This window comes from Xyrauchen texanus, chromosome 23 (genome assembly GCF_025860055.1).
Source record: "Xyrauchen texanus isolate HMW12.3.18 chromosome 23, RBS_HiC_50CHRs, whole genome shotgun sequence".
In the NCBI taxonomy this organism is placed as follows: domain Eukaryota; kingdom Metazoa; phylum Chordata; class Actinopteri; order Cypriniformes; family Catostomidae; genus Xyrauchen; species Xyrauchen texanus.
In genome coordinates, this window is record NC_068298.1 from 42479493 (window position 1) to 42494049 (window position 14557).

At 46.7% G+C, this 14557-nt stretch overlaps 1 protein-coding gene across 1 annotated transcript; it reads left to right on the forward strand.

The window, feature by feature from the left end:
• Window positions 1-1226: 1226 nt before the first annotated feature.
• LOC127663489 (uncharacterized) lies at window positions 1227-2671 on the forward strand. The gene is made up of 4 exons (XM_052155087.1): window positions 1227-1777; window positions 1940-2045; window positions 2319-2483; window positions 2531-2671. Exons 1-4 carry the CDS (start codon window positions 1227-1229, stop codon window positions 2669-2671), a joined length of 963 nt encoding a protein of 320 aa, XP_052011047.1.
• The last annotated feature ends 11886 nt before the right edge of the window (window positions 2672-14557 follow it).

A 14557-nucleotide genomic window follows, 5' to 3' on the forward strand; every position in this document is an offset into this window, starting at 1 on the left:
TACCTAAGCATTGCAACCGAATACATTTGAAACCAAAATACATCATTACCACATGTTGGCATGAGTTTTAAGAAAAATACAGTCATTTGATTAAAGATACATGAATATCAACACAGAACAGTGCAAATTTCATAAAGCATCTCTTGAAGGTTCAAAAGCAACATTTTAATTTTATTAAGCTATAAGCAGCAATTTCTCATCGAAATCACGACATCATGGAAACATGACTATTCTCCAATGTTCAATCAGAGAAAAATATGCACTTTACAAGAAAACATTACAAGACAAAATATCACTTTTCATTAATATCACACTCATGCAGCTAAGCAGTGCAACAGAAATAATTTCAAACCAAAATACATCATTAAGACATGTTGGCATGAGTTTTAAGAAATATACAGTCATTTGATTAAAGATACATGAATATCAACACAGAACTGTGCAAACTTCACAAAGCATCTCTTGAAGGCCCAAAAGCAACATTTTAAGTTTATTAAGCCAACATGTGGTAATGATGTATTTTGGTTTCAAATTGTATTCGGTTGTAATGCTTAGGTATCTTTAATCAAATGACTGTATATTTCTTAAAACTCATGCCAACATGTCACAATGATGTATTTTGGTTTCAAATTCTTTCTGTTGCTCTGATTAGCTGCATGAGTGTGATATCAGTGAAGTGATATTTTGACTTGTAATGTTTTCTTGTAAGTGCATGTTTTTCAAAGTGAACATTGGACAAAAGTCATGTTCCCTTTACAAAAAGCTTCACTTTGATGCTGCGCTGCTAAGCGCTATGGGGAACAACTCTAGCTGTGAACCAAGCAGAAATAGTGTGTAACACGTCAATGAACATTGACTGGAATTTATAGCCTCGGTTGATGTAATCATTAGGCTTTATTTACACTGCAGGTCTTGATGCCCAAATCCGATTTTCTGACTATATCCGATTTTTTTGACGACCCGCTTACATCATCTTTTAAAAGTGACCCGTATCCGATTTTTGCATTTACACTATACACTGCTGAAACTACCAAATGTAGACGTTCTGACCCGGAAAAGGAAGTAAAACAGCACGAAATGCAATGGATGAAGACGCGAATAAAATTATCCAGTGTTTTGCTTTCCACAGTATTTTGAAAAGTCATCAAAAAAGTCAGCAAAACATTGGTCTCGTACGGCGGAGAAAAAAGAGGAGAGCCCTTGTTGCAGCCTGGGCGAATTTAGCGATGATCGCTGCAACATCGGTTCAAAGGGAGGTTTGGATGCAGCAAAGGACTCAAGACTGGTGGGATCGCATTGTTGGAACCTGGGGTCAAGAACTGTGTGTCAGCAACTTTCGTATGCGACTAGAAACTTTTGAAATGTTGTGTGTGGGGTTGTCACCAATGCTCTCTTACGAGGACACAACATTTCGCCAGGCAATCTCAGTGCAGAAGCGCGTTGGAGTTGGACTATGGTGGCTCACGACAGGAGCTGGTTATCGAACACTGGCACATCTGTTTGGCATAAGTGACGCATCAGTATGCCTAATAGTCCGGGAGTTTTGCCATGCCGTGCGATATGAGATGATGCGCGAGTACATCAAGCTGCCAGAAGGTGAAGAGCTCCAAACCGTACTTGTAGGATTTAAAAATCGCTGGGATTTCCCTCAGTGTGCCGGGGCTATAGACGGGAGTCATATCCCAGTCATCGCTCCACCTGAGAACCATACAGATTATTTTAATCGCAAGGGATGGCATTCTGTGTTCTTGCAAGCAGTAGTGGACCACAAATACTGGTAAGGACATACATAATTTATATGGATTTGTCTCCCTGGTTGTTGCTATGCCTTTTACCATGTTATTGTGTTATTACGTGTTGTCTTTCATTTGTTTCTGTCACTGTCTTTATTCATGTACAATTCTTTATTAATGTACAATTAATACCTCCACCCCTATAGTTTCACAAACATCAACATCGGATGGCCAGGAAGTGTTCACGACTCCAGGGTTCTTCGTAATTCTGTTATCTACGAGAAGGCAGAAAGAGGAGTCCTCTTTCCAAACGTGAGTTAGCCTATTTTTTCTTGTAAACTCAAATTCAGCCTTCAATGTGTGCAAAGCATACATAGTATAGAAAGGCATGTACATAAACTATACTCAACTATCCCAGCTTTATCTACTCACATATTTATTAATCATGCTAAAAGTTCAGTAACTTTGACAATTCATGAAGTATGGATCAATGATATTGACGTGCAATTATATAACTTAAAACATTTCCCTATCACAGTAGTTCTCTTCAATAAGCGTTGTAATTTGTTATGTTCATGACCAAAGACCACTGAGGAGATCCAGGGCACACAAGTGCCCATCATGCTGTTGGGGGATCCAGCCTACCCACTTCGGTCCTGGCTAATGAAGGGGTACCCGGAAACTGGGAATCTGATCGAACACCAGCGTCATTTTAACAAGAGACTAAGCGGGGCTAGAATGACGGTGGAGGTGCCTGTCAAAACGTCTAGATGTGGACATATCACTGGTCCCCACAGTTATCTCCACATGCTGCACTCTGCATAACATCTGTGAAAAACACAATGAGGCCTACAGTGAAGATCCTAGTGCAGCTGGACCTCCTGATGTACCACCAGGTGCTGTTGACCCGTTGGGCATTGCAGACATCCAGCCACTAAGAATCAGGAAGGCACTGACCCAATATTTTGCTCAATAATAAATGTAAACAATGTAATAAAAGATAAGACAACGTTCCTAATGCTGTATAACTTGTATTTATTTTTACTGTTATTCAAACAATTAGCATTTTCCAGTCTGTGTATATATCAAACATTTTATACACATTATAATAATGTGAAACTTCTTTTGTTTAATGGTTATTGTATTGTGATACATTTTTGGTGAAGGACTTTTATTTTGGGAATTGAGTCCTCATGGAGGATGATGTAATGGGGAGCGGGAAGAGAGAGGAAGAGGAGGAGTTAAGGTAGCGAGAGAACGTGAAGTGTGGTGTCTCTGCTCTCCATTTAAGATTTTCTTTTATAACACTGCTTAATACAAGTTGGTAGCCGTCAATAGTGGAGTCCATCGTCTTCATTGATACATTGGAACAACAATCTCTGTCAAAGGAGGGACTGACACCTGTGAGAGCAGGAACACATTACAGCAAAAAGGCAGTGCTTGGGAGGAACTGAGAAGAGAAATTTTGTCATTCTTAAACATAAAACTACCAGAAGCTGTGTCAATTGAGGCACCATGCACTTTGAAAAAGTCCCACCCAAGAAGAGCATCCTGTCTAGAGTCTCTTACGACATACATGTCCATACTGAATATGTGTGACCCCAGACGTAATGTAACAGATAGTGAACCTAAAATATCTAACTGTTGTCCTGTCAGTGTGTGTGCCACCTGGAAAGGACCCTACGTTGTAACACAAACTGTTCCTCCCACCGATGGTAATCCTGTGCTGTATGCTATTCAGCAAAAAGGTTTTCCCGAAAAGACACCACAAGTGGTGCATTATAATCGTCTTAAACCCGACCTGCCTTTCACATATCCACTGGGACGAACAGTGCCAGATGCATCGCCTTCCATTGCACAGACTGTAGAAAAGGAAGTATCCCCTAATACTTCTAATTCTTCTATACGAGCTGTCCCAGAGAACTTGCCTTCTGTTGTCTTTACAGGAGAAGTCCACAATCAGAGTCCAACTAGGTCATTGCTTTTGGGACAGTTTAATGTCCCTCAGCCTGATAATATGGACACTGTAACCTCAGAAGTGGACTGTTCTACTTCTGTGGCTCCCACATGCTGTTCTAGATTCTAGACCGTTAGGTCGCAGGGCTGTTAAATTGCCTGCAAAGTTCAAAGACTATGTTGTGAAGTAAAATATAAATTTATATAGTAGAATCTATAAATATAGTAAAAATAAATAAATAAATAAATAAATAAATAAGTATATATATATATATATATATATATATATATATATATATATATATCCATCCTTTGCTTCATAACTTTCACTGAAACCTTCGCATGTCTTGGACTACAGACCATTTTAGGTTTATTGAAACTTTTAGTATTGACGCACCAATAATCTGCACATTGCTTTGCCTGGTTTATTAATGGCATTGTTATTTTCTGTATGTTGAAAACGTATCGGTTACCTAACGTAACCTCGGTTCTCTCTAGATGAGGGAACGAGTATTGCGTAAGCTAGCTTACGCTACGGGAAAGATTAATCTTTTCTGAGATATTGAAGCCAAAAAATTATCCTTAATTTTTGTATCCATTGTCAACGCAGTGCGGCAGCTGCAGACCTTGAGCGGGCTAGCTAGCGAGCTCATAGGTTGCTCTGTGGCAACTTCTGCAGCCTATAGACGAGCTTGGGCGAACTCGCATCCAATGAGAGGCGTCCGCGCGCTCACTGCATCAAAGCCCGCCAAAATGGCCGTGACTAGAGTGCATATAAGCGTAGTTCGTAGGCTGGAACCCTGGTTTTCATTGATTGAAGCAAAAAGTCGCTCGTGGCGCGATATAATAATATTTGGCCGGCAAGAATGCGGGTCATTGATTGTGTAATACATAAGCACATAGTGGGAAGGGAACGACAGAGCGGCGGTGCCGGTCTGTGTGGAATGTGTCCCATCAGTGCAGCTCACCAGGGGAGTTAGTAGTTTTGCCTGCAGAGCGGGCACTTCCATATTGTAAAATCTGACAAAGGTGGAGGGGGAAATCCATCCCGCTGCCACACATATGTCGTGAATGGAAATCCCGCTGGACCATGCCCACGAGGATGCCATGCCTCTAGTGGAGTGAGCCCTAATGCCCAACGGGCATGGCAGGTCTTTTGACGCGTATGCAGCAGCAATAGCGTCCACTATCCATCTAGATAGTGTCTGTTTCGAGGCGGCGAGACCTTTGGTGCGCCCTCGAACGAAACGAAAAGCTGCTCGGAGCGTCTGAAAGCAGCGGAGCGCGCAGTATACAATCTCAGTGCTCTGACCGGGCAAAGGAGATTGGCGTCGCGTCGCTATCCGGTGCTGGCAGCGTCGATAGGGAAATGACCTGTGCTCTGAAAGGAGTACCGATCACCTTGGGAACATAGCCGTGTCTAAGCTTTAAAATGACCTTGGAGTCACTTGGTCCAAACTCAAGACACGCAGCGCTGACAGACAGCGCGTGAAGGTCTCCCACACGCTTGACTGATGACAGGGCAGTCAGAAAAACGGTTTTGAGTGAAAGGTATTTCAAATCCACGGATTGAAGTGGTTCGAAAGGGGGGCTTTCATAGTTTCGAGAACTATAGAAAGATCCCAGATAGGAACCGATGGGGGCGCGGGGTTCATCCTTCTAGCTCCCCTGAGGAAGCGGATGACCAGCTCGTTTTACCCCATGACTGGCCGTGCAGGGGTTCAGCGAACGCCGCAACGGCCGCCACATACACTTTGAGCGTGGATGGGGATCTGCCCTTATCCAGCAGCTCTTGTAGAAATACGAGCAGCGACGACACCCCACGTGTCCGCGGGTCCAGGTCTCTGTCGGTGCACCATTTTGAGAACACAGACCATTTTGACGCATAGAGTCTTCTCGTGGAAGGGGCTCTAGCGTGTATGATGGTGTTTATTACTCCTTCTGGCAGAGCGACGGGTAGTCGTTGATCACCCACGCATGCAGCGCCCAGCGCTCTGGGTGGGGATGCCAGATTGTGCCGCGAGCTTGAGAGAGGAGATCTGCTCTCACTGGGATGGGCCACGGCGCTGTCAGTGACAGCTGCGTAAGCTCCGGGAACCATGTCTGATTCTCCCAACGCGGGGCTATGAGGAGCACCGAGTGACGCGTTTCCCTGATCCTCTGCATTACCTGTGGCAATAGCGAGATGGGAGGGAAGGCGTAAAGCGGGCGTCTGGGCCAGTCCTGGGCCAGCGCGTCCTCGCTTCGAGAAAAATATTGGGCAGTGAGAGTTCTCTTTGGACGCAAAGAGGTCTATCTCTGCTCTGCCGAATAGGTGCCATAACGTCTGGACTGTTTGAGCGTGCAGGGACCATTCCCCTGGGGGAATATTGTCTCTGGACAGTCTGTCCGGGCCGTCGTTCAGGTGGCCTGGCACGTGCGTCGCCCTCAGCGAGCGCAGGTGGCACTGGGACCAACTCAGTATGCGTTTTGTCAGATGGAAGAGGTTCCTGGATCTGACACCGCCCTGACGGTTTAGGTAGGATACCACAGATCTGTTGTCCGAACGGACCAGGACGTGGTGACCCTGAATGACCGGGAGAAAGCGCACGAGCGCGTACTCGACCGCTATCATTTCCAGACAATTTATGTGAAGGAGCTTTTCCTGAACTGACCATAGGCCGAAAACTGGAGAGCCCTCGCGAGACCGCGCCCCAACCCGTGTTGGACGCGTCTGTCGAGATGACTTTTCGGTGAGATACAGCTCCCATTGTCACTCCCCGCTGATACCATTCGGCCACTGTCCAGGGCTGCAGAGCTGATATGCAGGTCTGAGTCACCTTGATGGGCTGGCGGCCTGTGGCCCAAGCCCGGCGAGACGCTGGTGTTTAGCCAATGCTGAAGCGGGCGATGTGCAGTAAACCCAGCTGAAGTACTGCTGCGGCTGAGGCCATGTAACCTAGCACTTTCTGGAATTTCTTCAGAGGCGTGAGGCTGTTCATCTGAAAAGATGCGGCTAGTCGCTGAACACGGCGTGCGCACTGTGTAGATAAGCAAGCCGTCATTGCCACGGAGTCTAGTTCTATTCCCAGGAAGGAAATGGTCTGACTGGGCTGTAGTGAGCTCTTGGTCCAATTGACTGCAAGACCCAAACTGTTCAGATGGCTGAGGAGAACTGCTCTGTGAGACAGAAGCTCCATATGTGACTGAGCCATAATCAGCCAGTCGTCCAAATAGTTCAGAATTCGCAAACCCTGACTCCGCAGGGGTGCGAGCGCCGCATCCATGCACTTCGTGAAAGTACGGGTGCTAAGGACAGGCCGAACGGAAGGACGGTGTATTGATAAACCTGGCTGTCGAGGCGAATCTCAAGAATGGCCTGTGACGGGATTTATCTGAATCTGAAAGTATGCATCTTTCAGATCGAGAGAAATAAACCAGTCCCCTGGCGCACATGCGCGAGGAGTTTCCTGATTGTAAGCATTTTGAACGGTCTTTTTGCAAGCACCTTGTTCAAAACCCTGAGATCTAATATGGGTCTGAGGCCGCCGTCTTTCTTGGGAACAAGAAAATAACAGCTGTAAAGCCCCGACTCGCTCAGAGAGGGTGGCACTTTTTCTATGGCCCTTTTGCACAGAAGGCTTGCTATTTCTGAACGAAGCATGCACGCTGCTTCCGTGTTCACAGTGGTTTCGAGCCGCGCTCTGAAGTGAGAGGGGCGGCGATCGAACTGTAGCAAATAGCCCTGTTGTATTGTGCTTAACACCCACTTGGATATCCCTGGAATAGCTTCCCACGCTTTGAAGCGTAACGCTAGATGGTGAATGGCCAATTCGCTCTGATTGCCGCACACAGAGCGCTGAACAAAATGTGTGAGCGCGTTTAGTGTGTTCGTGCATGATTGCTCGCAGACAGCATGAACAGGCTGTTTTGTGAGTGACTTCCCAATTGGAATGAATGGGGAAAGAGTCACATCTGTTACGTGATGCGCAAGCATAGTCATGGGCACGGGACTTACACACAGAGGAATGGTTGCTGGCCGTGTAACAGAGCGGGCAGAGAATGGGCGCGCGCACGCATTTGTGGGCGCATTTATTGACTCTAGCGCTCGAGTGGTTCGTAACCGCTTTATGTGAGCGTGCTCTGGTGGGGACACGAGACATGCAGTGCTTGTGTGCAGAAGTGAACACTGGATTGTGGGCACATTTTCTACACATAGGGCTGGTCGTGTGACAGAGAATGGGCGCGCGCACGCATTTGTGGGCGCCTTCATTGACTCTGACGCTCGAGCGGTTCGTAACCGCTTTATGAGAGCGTGCTCTGATAGGGGCACGGGATGTGTTATGCTTGTGTGTAGGGGCGAACACTGGGTTGTGGGCACTTTTTCTACACATAAGACATGTTTGCTCTTTACAAGATTTATTTGGGTCGCCGTGAAAACGGCATTTGAGTGCAGGCAAGCGGGCAGTGTCACCGGCTTGTTGGCTGCTAAATTCACCACTGTAGTAGCCTGAGAGAAGGGGACTGACAGGGGCAAAGCTTTGACGGTGGTCCGTCCGCGGCGGGACTGAGCCGTCGTTTGTTCAACAAAGTTAGGAAGACTTCGGTTGCTCTGGTTTCAGCGTTACCTTAAATCGAGGCCCGCGGGGCGGCGGTCTGCGGCGGCTGTCTGAGCGCTGATCGAGGGCGGCCGCCCTGTCGACGCTGAGAAGTCTGAGTTTGTTGAACTGGGCGCTGTGAAGAGGCTCGTGCAGGAGGCTGATCACGTGAGCGGCCTGCAGAGGAGCTAGCGCGACGCGGCAGGAAGAGGTTCATGGCTTGGGTGGCTTTCTGGACTTCTGAGAAGCGGTCAACAATGCCACTCACCGCGGAGCCGAAGAGACCGGTCGGAGAGAGCGGTGCGTTGAGGAACGTGGAGCGCTCTGCTTCTCCCATGTCAGCTAGTGTTAGCCATAAGTGTCTCTCGGTCACAGTCAGCGAGGCCATGCACTTCCCTAGAGCTTGGGCTGCAGCTTTGGTAGCGCATTCCACGACTTTGCAAGCTCCGTATGTAATTCCGGCAGGAAGGGAGCGGCCCGGGCCGCGGGTGTAGAGCGGCGATGGCTTTGAAGAAAGCAGCCGTCGAGTCTGTTGGGTGCCTGCTCAGGGGGCGGTGACCACTCGAGCCCAAGGCGGTCGACGGCCTGTGTGAGGAGGCGTGTTAACTCCCCTTTGACTCCGGTGCGGGTCCTGCTGGATTCCTGGGCCGAGGAGGAGGCTTGGGAGCCTGTCCACTCCTCGCTGTCCGAAGCCATGATGGAACAGCGGCCCTTATCCTCCGCCTCGTCATCCGAGATGGCAGCAGTGCGGCCGAGGGGGGTGGGGAGGGTGAAAGCGATGCTCGAGGGAGAGGCTCCGGCGAGGCAGTCGCTTCAACCACAGTTTCCGGCAGCCTTTGTGAGCGGCGCTTCTTCCTGCGCGGCTGAGGGTAAGGCGGCGCGGCGGTTTCTGCTTTGACCGCTTCGAGTCGAGCCTGCAGGGTCGACATCGGTAGCTCCTCGCAGAAATCGCATCCGCCCTCAGTGAGGGCGAGCTCTGCGTGCCCCAGTCCCAGGCAGAGAGCGCAGATGATGTGGCGGTCTCCTGTGCTGAGAAGGGCGCGACATGAGGCGCAAGTGGAGAGAGGCGTCTTGAAAAAGACGCTCGTACTCTTTTGTGAATAGTTTGTGAGAACTAGCTTGCTGAATAAAAGGATACGTCGTCGGATGGCGTAGCTCGCAGGATGGCTGAAGGTGGCTGAGACGGCCGGCTTCTTCTAGCGCTGTCCACGCTTGCTAGATGCCCCTCGAACGGCGACGCGGCTTCCAGGTCAGCGATGCGGAGAGCTTCGCTGAAGAGATGAAAATCAGGGTTCCAGCCTACTGAACTACGCTTATATGCACTCTAGTCACGGCCATTTTGGCGGGCTTTGATGCAGTGAGCGCTGGACACCTCTCATTGGATGCGAGTTCGCCCAAGCTCGTCTATAGGCTGCAGCAGTTGCCACAGAGCAACCTATGAGCTCGCTAGCTAGCCCGCTCAAGGTCTGCAGCTGCCGCACTGTGTTGACAATGGATACAAAAATTAAGGATAATTTTTTGGCTTCAATATCTCAGAAAAGATGAATCTTTCCCGTAGCGTAAGCTAGCTTACGCAATACGAGAGAACCTCTCGTAAGAGAACGGGGACGTTTCTTTTTCCATGGGGTAACTAATGTGAAACTTCTTTTGTTTAATGGTTATTGTATTGTGATATATTTTTGGTGAAGGACTTTTATTTTGGGAATTGAGTCCTCATGGAGGATGATGTAATGGGGAGCGGGAAGAGAGAGGAAGAGGAGGAGTTAAGGTAGCGAGAGAACGTGAAGTGTGGTGTCTGCTCTCCATTTAAGATTTTCTTTTATAACACTGCTAAATAAAAGTTGGTAGCCGTCAATAGTGGAGTCCATCGTCTTCATTGATACTGATCAATCTACGGACAGCTAAACCCCACGCCTTACAATAAGAAAAAATGCTCTCCCAAAATAAATAAATAACTATAGTTTAGTCTGGACTTGACATTCTCCTTAAAACTAAGCCTGAAAACGGTAGAAAACATGTCATCCCGACTAGTGAAAAACTACAAGATGACTTAAATTACTAGTCATCCTCTGAAGGCAGGGGTGATGAACATTGTAACTCTGGTAGGTTTGAATTTGGATTGGGGGAACTGACTGGCTTAGAGCAGATCCGGCCCTATTGAGAGGGTGGAGGTTGAAGGGTAGTGAAGGTTTTTGGAGGTGGGGTATCAGGAGGTAGGAGGGGTGTACGATTATCTGAAAAGAATGGAGGGTGGGAATAGTTAAAGGGACCACCAGAGACATAATCCTGGTAAAAGGGGGGACAGGGGTGGCCATCATTTTGGGGGAAACTTGGGCATTTGTGATCCTGAGTAAAGGGAACAGGGTGGGAAAAATCTTGACTAAACCTAGGTGGGTGAACCTGGGTAATAGCTTGACCCTGTGGCATGGCCTGGGTGAGGTGGTGGCTGGTATGATGGTCTTCCTGCAATAAACTGTGTAAACAGTGTCATCATCTTTAATTTGTGGGCGTGCTGGGCTGCTTGCAATTTAAGCTGTAGCTCAGTATCATCTGCCTGAGACAGGGCTTCTTTGATGGTCTTTGAAAAACCATCCATTGTGGACTCAAGCTTATTTTTTCGCTTTCTACGTGTAGTAGTTGCACCTGTAAAAAGACAAATGTTTTTAGATAGTGAGAAACTTTATCAATTACTGCACTATGAGTGTTGACCAATAACATTATAGCTGTCTTGCTGTAATATTTATTTTTGTACAAAAAAAAATATGTACTTTACACCATGAATGAATGAAATTATCTATTTGTAAAAAACAATCAAAAATTAAAATTACGGTTATACAAATGACTATTAATCCTACCTGGTGTACTACGGTCCAGTTGATTTGAGAAAGGTGTTGGTGTTGAGGCCCTTGTAGGTACTTCTGTGGTGCTCACACTGGATGAGGCTCTCTCATTGAATGATGTGGTATCATTGGATGAACCACTGGTCTCACTCGACGCGGTCTGTGGCGTGTCAGGGGGCTCATCTGTTTGACAAATGTTGACTTGTAAATTTACAAAAAGTAGCTGATATAAAGTATGAACTAAAGATATGAACTTTAGATATACTCTAAAGAAGTATGACTAAATGTGATCACGTTTAAGTCTAGAGTCTATGATAACAAAAAATAAATGTAATATAAACAACTGAAGTAATAGCCTATTGCATATTATATAATATTGAAGCATTCATCAAATTAGAAAGTCATGTTAGCTATCATACTTTGTAATGAGTGATGGTAGCTGGTCACATCCCTTGTATGTAATACTGTAATTGCTAACATATTTTTCGAATCTGTCGATTAATGAAGCAACTTTAAAATGCTAGACTATCTAAAAAAAAACTTTAGTTTGACCTTACCTGTAACGTTAATGTTCTCACATTCCGGCTCTTCACAGTCCACTGATAAAGCGACATCATCTTCTCTGAAGCTATCTAGTAATTCGGGTGGTCGGCAGCTTGGCCTGTCACCCAAAATGCCTTCCATTTGGTCGAAGAATGGGAATGTTGCACGGCTATTTCCACTCTTATTGTTGTGGTCTTTTATCGCTTTGTATTTGTTTTTTAAGCTTTTTACCTTACGCTGGCACTGTAGCCACGAGCGCTTAAAACCGTGCCTCCCCATATCTCGTGAAATGTCTTCATAAATTGATTTATTTCGATAACAGCCCTGCATTTTTGCCTGCACTGTCTCTTCGCCCCAAACACTCAAAAGACATGAAACCTCCGCATTGCTCCGCTGTGCGTTTCCTTCATCCTCCGTTGGTGGTGTCCACCTGAGTTGACGTCACTTTAATGACGTACGACTCGCATTTACTGGGGAATATCCGATTTGTCTGCTTACATGACACACGCAAATGCACGTATCCGATTCATAACCGATTTATTACCACATATGAGTGAGGCCTGAATGCGATCTGAGAAAATCGGAATCCATGCGGGTTTTTCCTGCTTACACGTTCACCGGTCATATACGATCTGTGCCACATGAGAGGAAAAAATCGGATTTGGGTCACTTGAACCATGCAGTGTAAATGGGGCCTTAGATGCACCTGTGGCCAGGCTATAAAGGGATACGTCACCAGGTGTCGTCAGAAACTCTTTTTTCAGAGCAATTCTGTTTCTGTGTGTTTCACAAACCCTGTCAAAACTTTCTTTCCTCTGTTAGGAGTTAGAATCAGTTAGGCAGTGTGCAGTGAACGTTGTTCTCTTTGTTCTCTTTTTTCTTCTCTCTTCTGTTTAGAAAATATTATATATATATATATATATATATATATATATATATATATATATATATACATTTCTAAAAAAAGAAATAAAAAAAGAGAGAATGATTGAAAGCTGCAAACGGTGCGTGTCCCCTCTTCTTGCAGCGTGCTCTATAGCTGAAGAGGACACACATCAGTTTTTGCTCTGTTTGTTTGGGGGTAAGAGCATGTTGCTCTCGTGTTGCAGCAGGGCGGGTGCGAGCACTGCGATTTGCTTTAACAGGCAGAGTCCTTTGTGCTCGCCTCGCTTGCTTCCGGGAGTCAGCACTCACGAAAAAGAAAAAAATAAAGATCGTTCGTGGGGCTCTTGCATGGATTTGGCTGAGGAGCAAGAGACGGGTTGATCCCTTTCTCTCACTCTCACCCCAAACCCAGCTGGTCCTTCACATGATCTTGAAGCGCGTTCCGACGCTTCTTCGGATCATGAGGAGGATCGCGATTCTCTTCCCGCCTCCGAGCTTTCCGTCCGCGATAAAAAAAATCTACGGAGGAATTGCTCGATGTTGTTACTCAAGCGGTTGCCAGATTGGACTGGCCACGTGAAAAAGAGACACCAAACCCTCCAAATTAGGGGATAGATTTTATCTTCCAGTCTAAGAAAGGGAACGCCTCATGAGTCCCTTCCCTTCTTTGATAACCTCAATGAAGAGCTTTTTCACTCATGGAGGAACCCCTAAAAAAAAAAAATAAATAAAAAAATAAAATAAATAAAATATATATATATATATATATATATATATATATATATATATATATATATATTTTCTTCCCGTGTTCACATACCCTTGACGTCATTATATTCGACCATCGTGGGTGCTGAGGCACGGGCTCGGCATCGTCACTTAAGAAGCCCTCTCTCCCCTCAAAGCCTTGTAGGACAACCTCCACTTTAGTGGGAAGGGCTTATCAAGCAGCAGGTCAGGCTGGTGCTGCTCTGCACACCATGCTGTTTTACAGGCAAGACGAGCAAGCCTCAGACCTGTCTGAACGGAGGCTCAAAAGCAAAGCGTGGCGAGTCGTGCTCCTCCTCCCAGGGATTGGGGACAGTCTCGCCTCCCTCGCCAGCCCCCAAAGCAAGACCTCAGGGCTAGCATTTCTAGTAAGAGAAAACCCTGATGGTCTTGCGCCTAGATTAGGGGGTAGCTCCCCTCGGGACGGGGCGTGTGCTTCACTTCACCCCTCCCGGTACCCCCTCGAAGCCCCTCCATTCCCGCCACCTCTTGGTGATTCGGGTTGCAGAGGCTTCCGTCAAAATTGGGTGTTTTCGCTGTTCCTGCATTTTATTCAGGATGCGAAACACCCGACAACCCCTCAACAGGAAGTGTTCAAATATAATACCCATCTCAGAGATCCTGGCAGCGTGGAAACTTCTGCCGGATATATTCTTTTCTGTGGGTCTTATAACGCCGTCAGGATTTAATTCACTCGCCGCTTTTCCGTGTTTCAACGGCGTGTTCTCACTACCGTAAACCGGATTTCTTTTTTTGTAAAAACAAGAAACTCAATCTCCTGGTTAAAGGGGCCATGGTATGTGTTCCCTTTCCAGAGAGAGAGAGTTAGGTTATTACACTAAATACTTCCCGTTTCCCATGGAGGGTGAGGGGTGGCGTCTGGCTTAGATCTTGAAGCTTGAACTACCTGTGGGTGTTCAAGTCCAAGATGATGCCTGTCAAGACGGTCGTGTCTCAAGCCCTACAACTCGTTTGGCTGGTCACCATTGATCTTATGACGCACTTCTATACTTCATTTAGAAGTTCTGCCACAACATGGAAAGTTCCTGAGGTTCACTTCCGGGGGCGAAGTCTTCCAGGATCAGGTTCTTTCACTCGGCCTAGCCCTTTTTACCTGCACATTCACAATGCATGATGTAGCGCTGGATCCTTGCGACTCCGGGGCATCTGCATTCTGAATTATGTAGACGACTGGCTGATCCTAGCGCAGTTCCAGGAACTGGCAGTTCAGCACAGGGACATCGTCTTAGCTCAT